The following is a 21,700-nucleotide window of genomic DNA, read 5'->3' on the forward strand; positions in this document are numbered from 1 at the left end:
GAGCTGCAAAAGTTACAAAACCACCAGCACCTCAGTGCCCATGTACGAAAAACTACACAGCTATGTGACATTTCTCTACCTATGGTCACTTATGGCAATCTGTCTATCTTCACTGATGTACACAATGCTTGGGAGCTTGCAGCATTGGATGGCCTAACACCATTGCTGTCCTTGCTGTGCTGGGGGAACTATTGATCTTCTCCCAAGTGACAGGGTACTTCTGCAGCACAGAGAAGTCACCTCCCCCAGTACAAAAGATGGTTATATGCCACACCTACCACCAAAATGAGATTTCATCAGCTCATTTTCCCTCCTGGACAATATGGCCAACAGCCCCGGCTGCCCCTGCCACACCCTTCCCAGGTGCCTGGGCGGGGGTACAAAACATCAGGTTGCTCCTCCCTGCAAAACTTTAGCAACACACCAGAAGCCCTAGAAATGGGTAGATGCAAAAGAAGTAGCCCCCACACATCTGACTACCCAAGTCCTCAGAGATCCAGTGTGGCAACCAGTCCTTGTGCAGCTCCTTGAGTCTGGAGGAGAGACTGTCCTCAGGTTAACATCCATCTCCTCACACAAAGGCCACACAACCAGTCAGGGACCAGCCAGATCTATGGAACCACTGAACTCAAGCACAGCAAGAGAAAGAGAAAAAGATGAAATAGGATATAGAATGTGGGCCCTGGCAGGCTGCTATTCCAGCTGAATATCAGAAGAAACAAATGCAAAAACCAAAGTGACAGGAATTGTGACATTTTCTTTTAAGAAAAAAAAAAAAAAAAAAGGTCTAAAAATTGGGTACAAGAGATTCTCAGTCCCAGAGTAATGCAAGCCTGTGTATAATACCAACTGATTTTTCTGTTGCACAGTTCATTTCAGGACAATGCTCACCCTCACAATGCCGGTCCCATGGCCTGAAGCTGCTCTGAATTCAGACACCTGACTGTTCAGAAACAAGCACTTCTGTTTGTGAATAATTCAGATCCCTTGCTTATTTAGGTTCATTTGGGCTCAGTTTCTTGCTGTTGGAATCTTTTGAGCTCACAGCTGCCTGTGCTGTGGATGCACAACCCCTCAGAACCAGTTTCCCCAGTAGCTCTCAGGTACTTGAAGCACGTACAGTACAAACACAGCTTCCGCAATATAACCCTGAAAAGCTCAGATATTCTTGTTGTTCATCTTGTTGCAAACCAAGATTACTTTCTGCTCTGAGGCACACATTTGACAGTAGCTCCCTGAGAGTGCTAAGCATATGAGTAACTCTTCCATGACAGTGGCAAGCACATCCAGACCTACAGTCCCAGTCTCTTTAAACAGACACGGACATCCAGCACTCATGGACACAATCATCCAGCATGCACTTATCAGTCAGCATGTACATTTGCACTTGGACAAGCAAACACAGCAACTGTGCTGCAATCAGGTACAAGTCTGCAAGTGCAAGAAACAAAAGCAAGTGCACAGAACAACAGCAAAGCCTCAGCAAGTTGTATTCTGAATAGTATCAGCATCCTGGATCATTTGATATAAAGCATTTCACTGCCTGAGCACAAAATATTACTACCACTATTAAAGGAAAGCTATTGTGGATAAGCACAGCTTATTTTTAATTGTGTTTGGGACATGGTAGACAAAAACAGACAACACAGACAAATTATGGAGCTGTTTCACAAAGTAGGAAATACCCTAAAATTATCTATTTCAGGTAAGGTGCTGAGTGGCAGTGTTTGCTTGAGGTACCATTGCCTGCACTGACATCTCAGCCATTAATGCTGCAGCCTCATTTCAGCACTGTACACACTGACACCTGCATGTACACCCCAACACACAGCCCCTCCCCCCCGCCCCAAGGAACATGCCCCTGACTTACCCTTCAGCCAGCCAGCAGACCCAAAACCTCTGAAAGCTCCTGCAGAAGAGTTGAGTGTTTCACCTCGTTACCCAGCAAGGGCGTTATATAACCAGCACCATTTCTGCAGGCAGTGAGGATCCACCCCGCGCACATCCCTCTCCTTCCCATTCCACACAGACACATCTCCTAATAACAGCCACGCCATAGAGAGCTGGGGGGGCAAGATGGACCAAGGGGTACTTATGGAAAGAAAAACTAACAGTTTCAAAGAAAGTTCAAAAGGTGCCTGACGTTTATTAAAGAGGCATTGCTACTAGGAAAGGAAACGGTGCAATGGTATAATGTTCCTTAGCCCACTGAAAGCAGCTTGGCCTAGATTTTCCTGTACTGTTTGATGTGACCATTCATGCAAACAGGGTAAAACTTCCTCTTTGCTTTTAATTAAGCAACAACAACAAACAAAATGAATGAAAAAGTGACACATACAAAAGACATTTTTGCTGTCATCTGGGTCTTCTGGGCTACTGTCAGATGGAGAATATGCAGGAATCAGCCCCATTGATTAAACTATTATTAGCAGCAAACAAACAGATGTGTTCAGCCAAAGACAGGGCAAACCCCATGCTCTGTACTTTGGGACTACATACAGAAAAAATTCCATTATTTTACCAAAGGCTTATTTGTTTTTTCTTAGCAAAGAATTCTCCAGCACAATATGCAGAAACAAAGTATTTAGTATTTTAAGATGCAGTAATTAATATTAAAAAAAAAATAACATTATTGCCTCTGCTCTCTTCCCACAGACTAAACCTCATCAGCTTTCATAAGACGGGGACTAAATACTGTATCTATAATAGTCCTAAACAAAATGTGGCTCATAATAATTTAGGACATTCCTGTGTCAATGAATCACTGGCAGACACCCGATGTCGTGTACAAACGCATAGGGGCTGTAGCTTTAGGACAGACATGAAACTCTTATATAAGCCATAATCCTCTCACAGGCTCCTTATTCAGTGATTTTAAGAACGGCACTGTCGAAACCTGCTGGCATTCCAGTGGCTTTTAAGCAATTTGAAAACTGGGAGACTCCCATCCCCACGCAGACCCCTCCCTGACACCAATGCTACTGTTGGTATCCAGACCTACCTTGCAGGGTTTGGGGACACAGAGCATTGCTGCTTACTGACATTTTGGTCCTCCACAGAGCTGCTGCTGTTGCTGTCTGAATCACCAGGATTAATCTCCTGCAGAGTTCACTGAGGCTAATGATAATCAAGTTAAATTTACACTATATGATCAGAGTTTAATTAGGTACTGTTACACAAGTCTTATTAATTACAGCAGTAATACCCTTACAAAATGCAGATGAGAGGGTGGGGCTGTAGTCAGAGGGTGCTTGGCTTCAGATGAATTCAGAAAAAGTCCCATTAAAATGCTCTGTGTGTACCTTCAGTTACCTGCTTGCCTCTGTCAGCGTTCAATATGAAACAAAACGCTTTACCAAATCATAATCCTACAAAATGTAATAAATCTAGATGATTAAAGACTTCCTACATGCTACACTATCACTTCCTATTTACATGAAGAAGCAAGAATTCGATTCTAAATCCCAATGACACTCAGTCAATGTTCTGGGTTGATGCTATGACTAGCACCTCTCCCTGCTCCTGCCACGGAGCTGCCGTGGCAGCCCCTCTCCCCCGGGCTGCTTTAGCTAGGCTGCTTGCTTCTGCTTGCCCCCAGCTGCTTCTGCTTGCCCCTGACTCGCTTCTGCTTGCCCCCCAGCTGCTTCTGCTTGCCCCCAGCTGCTTCTGCTTGCCCCTGACTCGCTTCTGCTTGCCCCCCGGCTGCTTCTGCTTGCCCCCGGTTTGCTACCCTGCTGGATACCCCGGCTGCCCCTCTCCCTCTCTCCCTTCTTCTCCTCATCCTGAAAATTTGCACCGGCTCCAGAGGAGACGGATCTGAACCTCAGAGACTGCCTCTGGAAGTCTGCCAAAGAAGCTCTGCCACCCTTCCCAGCAAAGATCAACCGAATGCGTCCCTCTCACGGTGAAATTTTTTGGTCATCTGAGTCTGTGTTGGGAAGTATTTATCTTGTGTTTTGTTAATAAATAAGTTTTTTCCACTTTCCCCTGAAAAAAATTCTTTCCAAGCCCGGTAAAGGAAGGAATTGTAGGGGGGGCTCCTTTGGAAGTCTTTGCCCAAATTTGTCTTAAACTCGGACAGTCATTATTAGCTTACTCTGCACAAAATCCAACACAGAGAAGTTTCAGGTGATAGAAGTAATCTATTTTGCATGGAGATAAAGATAGGCAGATCTTCCTAATATTAAAATAAGTAAATTTCACTTTTCCTTTCCTAATTTCCTCCTCTAGATTCACCTGTTGGGTCAGGGCAGATGCCAGTTTGTGCTTGGCATTTGCTTTGTACCATCACAGCTTCTCTGGAACACAGATGCAGCACATATGGCCAGGTGCCTCCTCTCCATGCCCCTGCAGCACTTGCAGGGCATCAGAAGGGTGTGAGGAGAGACAGTTGATCTGAAGCCCTCTGTGAGCTACATCACCTGGAAACTGGGATGTCTCTGCCAACAAGGTGCAGCCAAGGAAACTCTGGATCTCAAGTGCAGGTTACAGCAGGCAGTAGTAGCTCCGTTAGGAGACATTGCACAGCATGACATTCCAAGCCTCAGAACAAGTCTTTGCATCTGCTATATCTTCTCTGAGATATTCCACCAAAGAGCAAAACTTGTGTCATGTGGTTTCCATTAGCATTTGATACATATGCTGCTGGATGGCTTTAGTAAAACCTGCCAGAGACCATGTGCTGTTACTGCTACTCATGTGGAAACACCAAATTGTTGCACCCACATGGTCAGAGACACAGGTGAAGGCTGCTTTATTAGTAAATCAGCAACACCAAACGAAACTCTCAAGAACAGATACTGTTCTTGAACACAGACGTGTATGAGCCTCCTGTGCCCAGGTTCCCTCTCTGCAAAGTGCTTGCTCAGTTGCAGGAGAAGCCCTGGAACTTTGCCATTTCTGCCACTGCAGTTTAATTAAAACCCCAAAAGATGGGAAGCACATTTCCTTCTTTCTGCAGGATTTGTCACTCTCTCCCCATCAGACAGCAGCAAACAAGCGTGCCTCAACACTCCCACTTTGCACAAAACACACATAAAAATAGCAGTATGTCACAGTAGGTTGTACTAGACATTAATTACCAAGCCCTGCCAGCTATAATTATCTCGTTAAGTTTTGACTATAGACACTATACTGGCCCTTTATAAAAAAGCCTGGAGGATACAGGCACACAAGATCCAGGAGGAGAGTCCTTTTTCTCAGTGTACTCTAAGTCCCACCCACCCACTTCAGAAGCCAAACTGTACATGAAGTTATTTTGACAAAATGGCAATTTCAAAGCAGCCTGCATGGCCCTGTGTACATATTCAAATCCCCCTCTCTGTCCCTTGATGGACAGCTCTTCTGGGGATATACAGGAACTGAGGTAGGAGATGGAGATGATGAGTTCTTGACAGTTCCTTGCTCTGAAGGCAGACTGAGATTAGGCTTCTGGCCCATACATTTCCCTCAGTCCAGATGCATATCCTTTAGAAGACCCTTGGTCTTTCCCACACCTGGGAGTTTGGCAAAGACTTTGAAAGGACCTCTGGAAGGACAGGGCTGGCAGAACACCTCAGATTCCTTGCTGGGATTTTTGCTTGATTTAGGAACAAAGGATTTACTACCCCTCCTCGTTCCTTGTGCATTCCTGGCCACAAACTATAGCTGGGACCAGGACATCCTCCAAAAGGGATACCTTGAGGACCTCCACATCCTCATTTCAGCATAGCAGTGCTCTGAGGAGATAGGCACTACACTTTGGCCAAAGCCTTCAGCCTTTTTTCTGCAGTTGTGACACTTTTTGTTCCCTCACTGCTGAGAATGGCACTTGTGACACACTAATGGGAGCTCAGCAGTGCTCCTACAGCAAGGCTTTGATTCAGGAAGCAGAGCAACTCAGCCCACTCTGCTCTTGCTGATGTAGTGACCCAGTTTTGTCAAGACTGTTTTTCTCCTTTTGTCTTTGATGTCATTTTGGAAGGCAAGTCATGAGAATTTCACAGAAGCATTGATTCAAAACTTGGACTAAAACAAAGCCAATCACAATACCATTATAAATGAATGAGGTGCAATTTCCCCTTAGAGGATTATTACACTATTTAGGATTCTAACACATTTATTTCCACAGTTTAGTAATCACTTTCATGCTTCTCATCAGAATATAATCTATTTATATTTTAATGTAACGAGTTACAAGGATTATCAACTTGTAATAAATATACTCATCCCCTAAAGCATTTAAACAGCCCCTACACTTTGCAAAGAAGATCTTACTTAATGAGCAGACACCTACAAGTGAACAAGGAAACTGTGTTGCATGGAATACCATCAAACTACAAAATACATGCTGCTTAAATTACTTGTCTGTGAAATTAAATATTTTTCAGCATACAGATTTTTACTTTGAAATTACTTTTATCATGAGGCTTTGTAAGTCTCTGAGACTGCATTTTACATTGGGAATTTGTTTACCTTGCAGTCTTCAATTTACATTCAGCTCATGCATAGGACTATGGCAAATCAACACATTAGTCATGAAAATCAGATTAAGGAAAGCTGTCAATAACAGCCAAGAGAAATCCACCCAAAAGAAAACCCTGCCTGACATGCACATAGGTCAGTCCTAGTGCTGAAGTGCCCATGAAACCATGTCTACCAAAGCCAACTGGAATCCACTGTCAGAGAAATTTAAAAATCTCTCTTGGACTACTGGCCTGCAGTGAATCACAGTATTTTTCTCTTGCAGTTGTCTGGAGGTGGGGTGGGAGAAAGTAAATATTACCTGTCAAAGACATTCCTTGCCTATTCATAGGGCTGCCCAACATATTTCTGGCAGAATCCACATGTAAGTTTTCAGTGCTCACTGCACTTGCAACCATAATTCTGACTGAGTTTTAAGACAGGAGTATGAATTACACTTTGGAGCCTTCAATCTCTGAGCTTCAACACATAGTTCAGCTTCCCAATTCTGCCCCTGGTAGTGTTTTTCTTCTTCCTTCCACATGCTGTATCTGCTCAAAGTGTTTTTCTGCATAAGAACATGTGAAATTAATGTTCTAGGCTACTTTCATCTTTCAGTTTTGCAGATGTATGTTCTCTTAACCCTTTGCTGCACAGATCAGTCACTTGCACTTCTGCAGGTTCACCTTTCAAGAACTCCATTCACAGAAGCACACTTGCTTTGGAGAGTTCCAGGAAAACAGAAGTGCTACAAAATCTCAAAAACCCTTTTATCAGAAATCAATAGATAGTCTGGCCTTAGACTTATACAGAAAGAGGCTTTTGGCTCTGGCTGTCAGAGATAGACCTGTCTATTGTGCAGCCTCTGCAAATACAGACCCTTCCTAGGGAAAGATGAAGGGAGGAGATAAAAATGTGTGAAGTTTTTGTTGTTCCTAGGAAATCAATCTCATGAGTCTTTTCTTAGTTAAGTACCAATTATCCCAACATCTGCAAGGCAGTGTTTTGTGCGCAGTGTCCAAACAGGAACAAGTTGATGTACAAGATACAAATTCCTTTCTGGAAAGCTTCTTTAGTAATCCTCTCATCTTTTTATTTCACCAAAAAGTAAGTACTTGGATGTGCAGAAAACTTTGCTCAGTTAAAAAAGCCCATTGCAAAATCTATTGCTTTTCAGAGAAATTGGCTATTTTTCATGCAGTACTGCTAATGTACTGATAAGGGTCTATTTCCTTCCAGCTAAATCCCATGGTCCATCTACACCATGGAGTTGCAAGCCCATATCTCATTTTAGATTAAACAATCTTCTCTGCATTAACGTGGAGCCAGCTCCAGGTGAGGGTGTCTGCTCACCACACAGGGCTTCAGTAGGTACACTGACTACAAATAGCTGCACCCATCCTTCACACTCCCTTCTTAGCTAGACCAGCACTATAACAACGATGGTGAGTAATGATGGGCGAAGCACTTCAAAGTTTCAGCAGCAAAAACCTTACTTTAATGTTACAGCCTATTTTTATAGCTTTCCAAGTTATCATGTTTAATTCTAATTGGTCAGTAATTTTCTTCATGCTCAAGGAATTGGTTAAAGGTGCTTGTGTGTGTATTTGCTAAGACTCTCTTTTTACACATATGTTTACATATTTTCGTCACAGATTCTCATGGGATAGACTTTATTTCTCACAAATTTTCTCTGGTTTTTTTCACAAGAATAAATTGTTATGCAAACTGATTCTCATTCTTAGAATTCTTTCTCACGGGAACTTACCAGGCTAGCTGTTAATTTAGCTGAACCTGATTTCATAAGGACTTTATTTTATAAGGTTTTACTTGTTTGCAACATAGCACAACCATTTGCAGGACTGTTTCAGAATGAAAATAGAGGGTGTTTTTATCCTAGATCAGTGTAGAATCCTATACATCCTGATGCTCTCCATCTGCAGGACTAACAGGCCCAAAGACAAAACATTACAAGTCTCTGCCTTCTGCAGTTATCTTCATGTATTGGAACCACAAACCTTGAATGAAGTGAAGTGCACACCAGACTAGGATCACTGTAAGTGTGAACAATGAATTAAATCTAATGCTGTTTTCTTCACTTAAGGAACAAACTTTGCAAAGCTTCTTAATGCCCAAAGAAGCAGCTTTACTGTGGAAACTCCATGTTCAGACAATCTCCCTGGTGAGGTATGCACAGCCTGTCTTTTAATACAAATGCAAAACTCACATTTAAGTTATTAGTTGGGGGAGGAATACAGATGAGGGTTGGATGAATCTCATGAGTCATTGTTTATGTAGGATAAAAAGCAAGCTTGTCTCAAAAAAAGAAATTTGTTTCTATTGTGTATTGCAGATAGAAGTGCTTAAATAATAGAAAGATTAATAGAAACACTTCAGCCAATTGTTCTAGAAAAATGAAAAATAGCTTTTGCATGATGAAATAATATTCTTTAAATACAGAGAAATAAAACATTTCAAATGGAGAGGGAGACAAACGCAGATTAGTCATGCTTAAATGTACTTTCCAAACAATGCACTGCTTAGAGCTAAGACTAAGACATGCACATTCCCCAAGGCATACATGATAAAATAGGGACCGTATATTAGCTTAATTCCTTTATCATTTGCTCACTGCTGTATCTTTCCCATCTCATGCCAAGCCTTACCCTGGATAGCATCATATGCATATTCTGCATCCTGCCCACTGAACTCATTCCTAGCTGAACCTTGTGGCCAAATGAAGGAATGTGCTCTTGAAATGTGAAGCAGGACAAAAGCCCAGCACCAACATAATTGAACAGATACTGGCACCGTTCAAGTGCAGCGCCATTCTCCAGTTGTGTGCAAATTTCAACGAGCCTTTATTACTTTAAGTTTTCAGATGTGGAGGAAATGATAAGGCAGACTAAAGGTATACCTGAAAGAAACCCAAAAAAGTCTAAAGCCAGCTGAACAATGGGGGAAAAATGCTGAAATGGGGAGTTAATGGAATTAAATTGCTGCAAGAAGAGCAGGCAGCACATACAAGGCAAATCGTATCTGGATACTGTACAATGCTGCCACATACAGTGTTCTGTGAAATCTACCCCTGTTTCTGGCACAAAAGGAATATGCAGTGTATTCTGGAGAGGAAAATCCATCAACAACACCACCAGTTTCATCCGAAAGCTCTTTTTTTTGGCTTAAGCAGCTTAAATTTTTATCAAGTCTCAAAACCCATTTTTTTCCCCTGGAAATATTAAAGGAAATATTACATCAGATTGTGTTTTTCAAAGACTGTTAAGAGTAAATGATGGCTTTATTTCTCAGTGCTAAGAATGCAAATGAGAAAAAGAAGAGCCAGTTGACATTCTGTTACTGATGGATAAGTCTTCTTACCCATGCAAACCACAGCAGTCCTGGCACAGTTACCTCCAATACCTCATTTACTGCATTACAATTATCATCTGATTCAGGATGACAGCTTGAAGGAGACAACACAAAATAAATTACTCTTGACTGTTTTACTGATCAATCAGTTCACGTATTATATCCACACACAGATATGATCAACTGAACTCATGCTTATGTAATCAGACACATTACTCCATCTGTAACTGAATAGAACTGTAGCAAATTAGTTCTGGTGCTCTGCAGAATTATCTGCTGAGATGAATTACCTGTTCACTTTTTGAAGAAGGTCCATAAAAAGCACATTAAAATAATTTATCCCATCAAATAGCAATTTGGACCATGCAGTTAGAGCACAGCTGACCTCAGGTATAAAGTTCACAAGCCACTCAGCTCTCTTTTCAAATTAATCCCTTGCATAAGCTTGATATAAAGCAAGCACAGCATTTTGGCATGGGTAGGCATCTTAAAAGCTGCATCCATCACATATTCCCGAGGGAGTCTCTAAGATTTCCTTACCAAAAGGCTCCATGTATTTTTCTTTTAGGGCTGGAGAAATGAAAGCAACTTGGATCCCATTGCCAATACTACTCAATGTACTTACATGTTCTTGAGTCTTGCAATATGCTAAAATAAAACTACATTTGACCACAGAGTTTGACTGTCCTAAATCTAGTAAGTATCTGACAACCTAGAAACATGCTGTTATTTTGGTGTTGTTAATTACTCCTCCCAAAGACCCATGACAAACAGATAACTGATACAGGTATTGTCTATAAAACTGGAAAATTTTTCCTCTGAAATCACTCTTTTCATGTCTTAAGGACCAGAGCTGATATACAAACAATTCTGAAAACACATGGGTATGGAAAGCAAAATACCTACCAAGTGTTATAAAAGCCTCATATTGTCCTACAAAGTTCAACATAATCTTAACTAGAGACCACAAGAGATATCACACTACAGGGAATATTTGCTTCTATGGAAAGCACTTAATAAGGGAAAGTAAAGAGTGAGAGGTACTAAAAGGAGTAAGCAACTTGCTGCTGTTTGCAGAACTGTAACAGATTAGAAATAAATGCTAGCTAGGAATAAAAGAACTGGTGTAATGTTAGCTAGGTATAAAATAACTGGCTTAATGATCAGTCAGTCATTATCATATAGAAAGAGGCCATTATAATATAAACCCCAAAGTCTAGTTTTCACTAAGTAAAACTGGGAGCTGGGTTGAAGTCCCTAAGCATTAAGGCCAGCAGAGGAATCTATTAACACAGGATTTAGTGTCTAACCAATCTCAGGTACACTGGGCAAAACTTGCAAATGATGAGCTCCAATCACTCCACATTTAAACAGGTATCTGCACCTAACACAAACAGCTATCAAAACAGTTCCAACACCCAGATCATCAGAATTACCTGTGGTTTGAATTTTTGGTGAGGGCAAACTTTACTCAGAAGAAAAAAAGCCATTGTATTGCAGATATAACACAAGTTTGTAAATGAAACTCTATGCTCTATCATTATGCTTCACACTAAGGATCACCCAACATTTGCTAATTCTGCAGGAATTATTCTAGGAAAGGCCTCAAAGTGTGGCTTGAAAGCAAAGTGGGTTCTTCTGTGTTCTCTGTCAGACACAAAACCATCTGCACATCAAAGACTCGTTCCCTGAAATGCGCAGCATTCCAGCTGTGAAGCCAAACTTCCAGCTGATCTCTGACATTAGCAGAACCACATTAATGACTCAAGCATGCTAAGAAAAAACTGCATCTTGAGGATGAACTGCAAAGGTAAAATGTCTCCTCCATAGTGCCTGCAGTATGGCCCACAACCACAGCAGTGTTTGTTCTTAATCTCTGACTGCTATAAATCATTCTTCAATTATGAACAATTTTAATTAATAACATATCCCGTGCCTATGCCCTGAGCCATTTCCACTAAAACTATTAAACCACAGTGTCTCATGTGCCAACTACAAGCAGCAACACCTTTTTTTGCAGGCCTGTGAGCAGTTTGTACTGTTTTAAAAGCACAGCTGCAGGTAAGCACCTGATGACCCCTCCAAAGAATAGGCCCACAGGGGAATTATCTCAGCCAGAACATCCCATTCAAAGCTGGTAGGACAAAAGAGCTTTGAAGCATGACAGCAAACTAGAACTAAAAAGTCCCAGGAATTCAGCCAGCCAGTCACCAAATTAACTCAACTTTCCTAACTCTTCACCATGGGCATCCCTCCCCACAAAAGCTTTCCAGTCTGTAATCCCTGCCTTTAGAAACAGAACCTCAATTGGCTCTCTGGTTTGAGAACTGGGAGACCAGCACCTAAAAAAGCTGCTTTCTACAGGAATCCATATGCATTTTCTTAATTCCTTTTCTTACTGCCTTAGTTTCAAACAGAGCTCAAGTCCCAAGAGTTTACTTTCATTTCCTCTTGTACAACTACAGCTCAGCATTGTTACACATCACTGTTTCTCTTAACAAACAGAATCAAGCTCTATGCTAACAGCTCAGAAACTCAGACACTGGTGTTATCTCCAGATAAGAAAATGACTGTGGGAGTCCTGAATCACACAGCAATTTCTTCTTGCAAGTCCCATTCAAGCACCCGAGGCTTCCTCTTGCAAGGACACAACAAGCTCTGCTCTCTGTCATCTTCAAACAAGCAGCTTCTGTATTACTCTTAAACTGACAGTTGATTGGAGCTAATGAAACATTAAGAGTGGCAGTTGCTCTTTGGTATTTTTAAAGAAATATTTACACTCCAAGGGCTTAACCATCTTGAGATGACTCAGAGACAGTAACAATGCTGGTTTGTACAAGACAAAGTGAATAAATGTGTCCAAGATCTCACACAGCAAAGCTGTCAACCGATGAACAACTTTAGCTGGAAGGTTAAAATGGAATTAGCTTACTATTTTGTATTATTACATTCAATATTTCAGACCAATGGTTTTGCATAATCCCTTGAGAAACAGTGGAATAAACACTTCCAAACAAAACATATGGTGTTTCTGCCATCATATACCAAGGTATGGTAGCACATTCCAGCCCTCATCCCATCTCCCCAAGTCACTCCTTTGCTTCACAGAACCCTTCTGCTGCTGTCCCATGGGCTGCACCCTGCTTACAATTGTCATAACCAAAATATGGTATTCTGTAATATGAGTGGCTCAGTTGGTTATTTAAGGATCCTTTGCTATCCCATCTCTTATTCACCTGAACTAATGCACCCTGTCTAATGTACTAACCACACCCTGTCCAGCTGTGAGGGCTGTCAGAAACCTAAGTACATTTTGTTCAACTACAGTAGTCACAGCAGGCTAAAACCCACCAAAATTGCAGTAACATCAAACATTTTATTGTTCACCAATCACTAGGTGAGCACATAGTTTCTATGAGCACCACACTTTCCCCTGGCACATCAGAGTGATCATGTAGCACAGCCTGCCCTCTAGTTTATCATGCTGCTCTAGCAGAATAGCAAAACCACAGTCGCCTGGAATCAGCCTGAGAATGATAATAACACAGGAACTTGGGCCTTCTGGAGGGTAGTTTTTTGTGTTTGATTTTTTTTTTTGTGTCTGGTTGTTTCCTTGGGGTTTTGTTTTTTTAATATTGAGTGTTATTACTAGGCCTTTCTTACAATGCAAGAAACAGGGAGGCAATGCTTTGTCTCAAATGTACTATAAAGACTGTTTCAAATTCATATACCTTAATCAATGATAATTCCTCTTAATAGCATGATCACCATTTGCTCTGGAGACAACTTACTCAGTGCTGGCAGTTAATAATGAGCTTAGTCAGGCATCCCTAAGCACAAACCAAAGCTGCTCACTCACCTGCACACTCTCACTGACTGGGTACTCACCACCACAGCGTCCTGCAGGCATTTGAAAAAACAGAGACGTTAAGTATAGAAGACAAAAACTAATGAAAAGTCACTCATTTCCCATTTCCCAGTTCCCCCACTGTCTATTCACTCTTGCAAAATATTCTGGAAAATTTCTGCTACATTCTGTCTCAAGGTATTTGCTTACTCTAAGACACAATTACTTGCTTTAGCTAAACTGTCAACCTATGCAAACACATGACAGACTACTAAGTGAGGGGCAACTGTGAAGTACTGAAGGACTTATGTAGTATTCCCAGTTGTCTTTTTAAGAGTTGTCTCAAATCCATTCCTAGTAGTAAAATTAACAGGTTTACAGTACCACTTTAGAATACCACACACAAATAAAATTTTTACATCACCATTCTATAGAAAGTAAAAAGATCAAACCAACAAGAATTCTGCTCTCTCCCCCACTTTTATCAGTTTAAATGTGTTGTGTTTGACCTTGGCTGGACACCAAATGCCCATCAAAATACTAACACTCCCCTTATTAGCTGGACGGGGAGAGAAAATGTAAAAAAATGCTCCTGGGTTGAGACAAGCACAAGGAGTTCATTCACTAATTACCATCATGGGAAAAATAGACCCAGTTTGGGGAAATTAATTTATTAACCATCAAATCAGAGTAGGTGATGTGAAATAAAACACCTTCCCTGCAGCGGTCCCTTCTTCCCAGGCTGAACTTTACTCCCAAGTTTTCTACCTCCCCTGCAGTGGCACGGGGAGACAGGGAATGGGTGTTGTGTTCAGGTCTTCACACATTGTTCCTGCCCTCCTTCGACCCCAGAGGGGACCCTCACAAACTGCTGCAGTGTGGGTACCTTCCACAGAGTTAAGTTCTTCAGTAAGAGTGCTCCAGTGCAGCTCCCCACTGTTTGCAAGGAGGAGGGAAGAGAATGCTCCCCTTCGACCTCCCTGGGCTACAGGGGGAAAACCCTTCAGAGGCTGTTTTCATTGTACCCTTTACTTGAGTGATCATTCCCACTCAGAAGCACAGGCAATATCAAACAAGCACCTGGCTCTGGCTGTGCAGACTCAAGCAGTGCCTCTTTTCTCACCATGAATGTTATTGTGGATCAAAGCACTACCTTCAAAGATCTTCCAATGGATGGATTCATGCTCAGCTCATCACCCCCAACTGATGAGCCATTACAGCGCCTGCATGTACAGCAGAGGCCAAACTTGACAGACTTTTTAAACTAAACAGTTATAACAAGGAATTATTTTCCTGTTATTCCTAGGAAATTAACTTTGTGTTTAGGGATTCTGCTACATGAAACATAAAATAGACATAGCACAGGACCCAGCTAATAGAACATAGCAGGTGTGCTCTCCTTAAAGTCCATATCTTACACTTCTGTAACATTCATTTTTTCTGCTGCTGTCTTCTAGTACCAAATAAACTTCAAAATAAACTTTATTTTGTAAGTGTAACTCATCCTTTATTCTCCACTGTGAATAAAAAAAAACAACAAAAAAACTATGCTATTGAGCAGGGCTATATAGTTGCTTTAAGCTGTACTCTATGTGTGAAATATTAAAGACATTCAAAAAGTGTTCAGCACATGTTGTTTACTGGAGCTTGTATTGCAGGGTAGGTCTTTATTAAAAGGCAGTATTTGTTCCACTTTATATACTGGAGAACAGGAAGCCAATATGCCCATGTACAAACTAACTTTGCACTTCAAGTACTCTGAGAAGACTCTCCAGTTTGCCAGCAGCAACCTGACAAAAGGGCTCTGGATAAGAAAAGGTAACACGGCAGAGACGAAGGGTAAAAACTGATTTGTGTTAATGTGCCCATGGTGCATATGCTTGTGCACCTGGGACTGGGGTGAACAAGGAGGGAATGAAGCTTGGGGACATAATTCTCAAGCCACCAGGTAGAGATAACCAATTTTTCACTCATTAATATGTAAGTTTTACCACAGACACATGCAGCACCAAAACCGTGCCAAACTCCATATTAAGCAATATACTTCCAAGAAAGGCTAAACTAATATAATAAACTGGAAAATTCAAATTAACAGAATGACCTCAAGCAATGTAATGATGACAGCTTAACAGCTATCATCAGGGTTAAGAAAGTTTGCCTTGCTTGAACTTTTGGAAAAATGTTCTAGACAGAGATTAAAAAGCTTGCTAACAACAGCACAACAGTGGAATGAAATTCATGTTATCTTACACAATAATCACAAAACACAAAAATCTCTCTAAGGTTTGACTACAGGAAGTTCTATGCACAACCAAGGAAAAAAGAAAACGATCAACATATTTTATAATTTCAAAGTATACAAGTAAGTAGTTCTGAAGAGAAGCCAATTTTCTATGTGGTCATTTTTGTGTCCTCTGCTTCATAAAGGACACCATTTGCAGACAACTGCAGCTTGTTTTCTCTTGCTCCTTTCCCTACCACCCACTACAGCAGCTTATGACTGTTACTGACACTGCTTTACCATAGGAATTCCAATTGCACACTTTAGCTAGTATCAAAGAGATACAAACCTGTCTAAGGACATACAAAAAATATGCTATGTCTTTCCTTTGCATTATCAGGATAAACCATAGAAGAGGAGAAAGATGAGCAATGCGTAATACCAGTCCTCCCAAAAAGAAAATAAAGATTGAATTTTACACTGCAATAAAAAATGTATTTGAAAAAAAATTACATTTACATCTTTCACATTAGAAAGATATCACCTGAGTTTCTACACAATTCTGGTTTTGAAATTACTTCTAAACACAGAAATAGATTATTCCACTGTGTTGGTTTGGGCAGGGATAGAGGTAGTTTTCTTCCTAATAGCTACCATGGGGCTATAGTTTGAATTTGTAGAGAAAATCAACACACTTATGCATGCAGCTTTTGCTTTACATATTAAACTGTCTTTATCTTGACCCCTGAGTTCTCATTTTGCTTTCCTGATTTCCCCCACTCATCCCATCGAGGGGTTAAGCAGCTGCATGGTGCTCAATTGCAGGCTGGGGTTAAACCACAACACATATAAATCAGGAAACTATTCACAGTAGTGAAATTCCATATTTTCCACTGTAGCTGGATAGTTAGTAATGTAGCTTTTTAAAACAGCAATTTAATTCCTAGAAAATGCAATGTTTGCTTCATGTCAATATTATTTTCAGAGCAACCCAGAAAAATACTAGGCATGGCAAAAGTACCTACAGGAGTTTTCAAAAGTACATAATTATTCCACTTTAATTGAAGTGAAGGCCTCCTCAGCTCAACATAGTAGAAGCTGGCTAAAGAACAACTTTGACCACCATTACAGAAAACACCAGTACACAGTCAAGATGAGCACAAGTCTTTTTTTAAACCACAACTGAGGCATTAGCCTCCTCTCTGTGCACGTGTATTACACATTTGGAAGAATGCTTTTCCTTCAGCTCACAAAAAATCTGATTTACAGTCAGTGGCCATCAGACAGTGACGATCTTCACTTCAGTCCTGTTTGCCTTCGCGCCACTGCCGCGAGCCCTCATTCCAGGCTACATAAACAAAGAGAGCAAGTACCACGTGGACTGTGACTACAGCAACTATGGCAGCATAAAAATAGCTGTCTCTGTCAGACATTCCCAAGGAACCTGAGGAAACAAAGAAAGTAAAGAGTATTAGTTATGAGCTAGGAACTCTGACATGGTAAGTCACAGTTCTCCCTACAGACCAAAGACCAACGCTACATTTACTCTTCAGGTTAAAAATCTTAGCTCAAAACGATTCACAGTAAAGAATTCACCGTGATAGCTAGAGGCCTTTCAACTATTTCTGGAACAAAGCAATACTGCAGTATTCAATATTTATGATAAAATATCCCAGATTTGCTGTCAACAGCTTAGAGTTCTACAAACATTCACTTTTTCTGTTATTACCTTCCAGCACAAAAAATAAACCTCAACATCTTTTTTTCCTAAATGTAACTCTCTTTGTGGGGCAATAAAATGAGGGAGGAAGGTGGGAGTAAGAAGAGGGAGAGTTCTGTAATAATTTGCCACTAAAACAGGAGAAAACAGTAGAACAACAATTAAATTTAGAAGACTGTTACCTTCTGTATTTAGATTGTGAAATAATAATGCCCCATCGGTTAAGATGCATGAATGCATCTCATATAAAATAAGCCTTCAAATATCAAAACACCAAACACTGAAATATGTTTCCTTTAATTTTAAAAACCCAACAAAGTCTCCCCAAAAGCACACAAAACCTACACATTACAGCACTCCAAAACCACAACCCTGCAAAGACAATCCTTTCAGTGCTGACAGATCTTGCCACTAACTGACACAGAAAAGTTGAAGCTCAGTTTGCTACACCTCAAATTGAAAAAAAAGGTAAAAAGGATCTTGAAAGCTGCTTAATAAGCTTTGAGCCTTCTATGTCCTACATACAGCAGTACACACAAAAGGAGAATCGTCTCAGAAAAACTCAGTTACATACTCATAAACTGCTCTTAAAAGCAGCTGTTTTCTCCCTTCCTCCTCCCTACTTCTGAAGGAGATAACTTCCTAGAACCACAGAAGATAAGTATTAAAGTCTTGCAGAATCAGGACTACAACATGGCTGCTTGTTCAAACAAACAACCATAATCTCTCTTTATTTTTTAATAATTAAATGATTATTTTAAGAATTAATTTTAATAGTTAAAAGAAAGCTCCATAAGCAACCACATTAAATTGCATAAAACACGTTTAAATGCACATATGTTTCAAAAAGCAAAATATAAACCTCATAAACAACATTATTCTGTCTTGAACACATGGTTAGTTTGCAATACCTGCAGGAAACATATCTCTGATGATTCCAGCAAAAGTCTCCTGCAGGGTGGTAAATATTCTTTAGGTAAGGGGAACAATGCACCTCTATACAATATGAACCTGCATAATAAACAGCAAATTTTGGATTGCAGACCACAATGCAGGGAAGGACACATTGACCATTTATATAATTTTCTGTTCTAATTATTACAGGACCTTTTGTCTACATACAGCAACAAACATTCAAAACAGGAAGAACAAAGATATTTTTAGAGGACTGTGCTTTTCCTCTATTTTTTAAATAATAATGCTAATTGGCAGAAACAAAATTACCTTCAAATACATAAGCCTTTGATGAAAAATATAGCCCAACAGGTAATGTAATCATTAGAGCTGAGAAGAACAGAAGTGTTCTTAAAGTTGATGTTAATGAACCCTCATTTCTGAAATAAATAAGAGAGGTTACACACAAAAGAAAGTCACAACATATATGACTGAAACAGGACAAGAACGTGTTCCAAACAGAAGCTGATTCCTTTTCAAAAACTAGATTAGTGTATTGTTGGGAAGCAATAAAGACTTGAAGTATGCATTTTTTGGCTGCAATAAAAATGACAGTATTCAAAACAATGTAATGATTCTGCCAGTTAAAGTTCACAAACAAAATTTAAAACAATCTTTAGATTTTTCCCTGTTACTGCGCTGGAAGCATTATAACTTAGGGGGTTATGTTAATATTTTATCAGTGTATATTACTGCCTGATTATTAATTATCTAATATTACACATACACACATATTATATGACAGTATCCTGCATTAAAACTTACCAATTTCCCTTTTTTTTTAACTAACTACAAGTCCAGAAAAATGACAAATCCTACAGCGATAAAAAGGGAAGTACACAGGTTGAATTTAACAGCTTGCTACTCCAAGTTCCTTTTCATTAGGTCTTCTTCCTCTATTTAAAAATAATTTCTCAGTTTTTAACTAAGAAAGCTGGAATAAGTGTAGTAACAATCAGAACATAGAGCCACTACACCAAAACTTTGCCTTCAGAGACCTAAACCTAGAAGACCTTTAACAAGAGAGGGCATATGAAGGTTTATGCACTTGGTAGGGTCTCCCTGAACTTGGTCTGCCAGAACAGGCGTTGTGTTTACAAAACACCACACACAGCTTGGTTCTGTCTGTGCTTCCACCAGTTCTCCCTCACTCTGCCTGGCTGACTACATTATTTAAGCCAGGCAATACCCTCCTGACTTTCAAAGATTGCCTGATTCAAAGCCATGAGCCCTTAGGGTGTTGAAACACAAATATATGCATTTTTCTTTGCAAAAAAAAAAAAAAAAAAAAAAAGTGGAAATGGGGAGAAAATGATCTCATCCCCTGACAGTTATGTGCAGCCATGCACAGCTTCTACACTGCAGTCAACAGCACTTAGGGCTGCTCATGTACTGCCATATATTTCGGCAGCACATTAGGTGTTTAAAAAAAAAAAAAAAAGCTTAAAAAGAGAAAAAAATCTGAATTTTTTTCCTTTACTAGTGTTTGCCTGAAGGACTATCAGGGTGAAGGACATAACTGCATTCAAAATTTCCTTACGGAAATTAGAAACCATTCTATCAACACTTACCCACAGAAGAGTAAGATGACCTCCAGCTTATTAGCAAAGTTAAAAACTCCTCTGCTGACAAATATTTTTCTTACACTGACATACTTTCATCGCCTCCCTACGCAGTAAAAACAAATATTCGTGTATAAGCTCAGCCTAGCTAGGCACGTTTCCCAGACGGCCGGCAGCCTCCACGCTGGGGATTCGGGATGTCCCAGGGATACGCAGCGTGACCAAGCCAAACAAGGGGCTCCTTCTCCACCCGCTCAGGCTGCTGCTGGCCCGAGCTGCCGCTCCCCTCCCGCTCTTCCTCGGGCATCCCGCGGCTGATGGTGCCAGACACGCTCCCCGCGCGCCGCGGCCCAACGAACAGCCTTCCCCGCTCCCCACCGCCGGGCCCTCTGCCCCCGAGCCCTTCTCCTGCCCGCCCTGCGACTCACGGCCTGAACTCGGCCACAGGCACGGCGCTCACGGACCCCGGCCCCAACCGCTCCATCACGACGCCGCCGCCTCCCCGGGTCCGCCGGAAGCCGCCGCAATGGCCGCGCATGCGCGGGGAGCAGCGCCGCCATCGCCATAGCAACCCTGGGGCCGGCGCGGCCTAGCGGTGGGCGCTGAGCACTGCAGCGGGCGCGCCCCGCCCGGCTGGGGGACGGGGACGGAGGAGGGATGAGGAATGATGAGACAGAGGGATAGGAGGGAAAAAGGGATAAGACGGATGGAGGGATAGAGAGAAGGAGAGATGGAGACACTGAGAAATGGAGGAAATGAGGAATGGAAGGATGCAGGGATGAAGGGACAGAGGGATGGGGGGATGTAGGAATGGAAAGATGGAGGGATGAAGGGACTGAGGGATGGAGGGTACAGAGAGATGGAGCGCTGGATTCCCAGAGAGATGTGGGAATGGAGAGCAGCATGGGACTTAGACCACACCAGCAGCTTTGGCTGGGCTTGAGCAAAGTTATCATCTCTACAGGTAAAACTACCCTGAGCAGGCTCACTGGCAGCTTGGAACAGTGGTGCCATCACTGCTGCTTACAGGTGCTTTCCTTGAGGGATACGGAGAGTGTTTGTGTACAGCAAAACTGCTGTCACATGTCTTGGAGGAAGGTTGAGGCTTTCCAGGAGATTGGCGTGGTCTCAGAGCAAATAAAACTTATGGTATTGAAATGTTTTGAATAACTCATCAGTACAAAACACTACAAATGAAGTAACACAGGGCCAAGGGCATTCTCTAAAGGGAGACTGCAAATTGTCTGTATGTCATCCTGTTGGGAGGGAGGCTTGTTCACTTAAGGGTTTTCTGCTCTCCTGCCACTAAATGGAAATTCCTTCTCCAGCCAAAGAAAAAAATTCTGGTCAAAATCTGAAAGAAACCATCTCTATCATAACTAATAGCTGCTGCAAATGAGAATCCAAAGACTCCTGCAGAGTCCACTCTCCTCCTGCCTCATGAGCACTAAGCATTTCCAAGATTATGCTCTGTTCAAGCTATTCATTTACATTCCTGATGAAGCTACTCTGCTTAAATATTCACCAAAGGATGGAGTTGAACCCAGCTTTTCAACAGAAGCTTAGAGTGTTACAGTCTCTGCTGT

General features: G+C 41.3%; 1 protein-coding gene across 1 annotated transcript; it reads right to left on the reverse strand.

Annotated features, from left to right (window-relative positions):
• Nucleotides 1–17,030: 17,030 nt before the first annotated feature.
• On the reverse strand, nucleotides 17,031–20,664 carry VMA21 (vacuolar ATPase assembly factor VMA21). The gene is made up of 3 exons (XM_079319320.1): nucleotides 20,543–20,664; nucleotides 18,823–18,932; nucleotides 17,031–17,322 (listed from the first exon to the last, which is right to left on the reverse strand). The coding sequence occupies exons 1-3, from the start codon at nucleotides 20,650–20,652 to the stop codon at nucleotides 17,180–17,182; spliced, it is 363 nt and encodes a 120-aa protein (XP_079175446.1). The 5' UTR covers nucleotides 20,653–20,664; the 3' UTR covers nucleotides 17,031–17,179.
• Between the last annotated feature and the right edge of the window lie 1,036 nt (nucleotides 20,665–21,700).

Source organism: Erithacus rubecula (genome assembly GCF_903797595.1).
Source record: "Erithacus rubecula genome assembly, chromosome: 15".
NCBI lineage: Eukaryota > Metazoa > Chordata > Aves > Passeriformes > Muscicapidae > Erithacus > Erithacus rubecula.

Coding starts and splice junctions, on each gene's coding strand:
- VMA21 (XM_079319320.1), bottom strand. CDS start 20,652: ATGCGCGGCCATTGCGGCGGCTTCCGGCGGACCCGGGGAGGCGGCGGC. Junction 18,933..20,542: donor CCTGTGGCCGAGTTCAGGCC/GTGAGTCGCAGG, acceptor TATTTATTTCAG/AAATGAGGGTTCATTAACAT. Junction 17,323..18,822: donor AAAGGCTTATGTATTTGAAG/GTAATTTTGTTT, acceptor TTGTTTCCTCAG/GTTCCTTGGGAATGTCTGAC.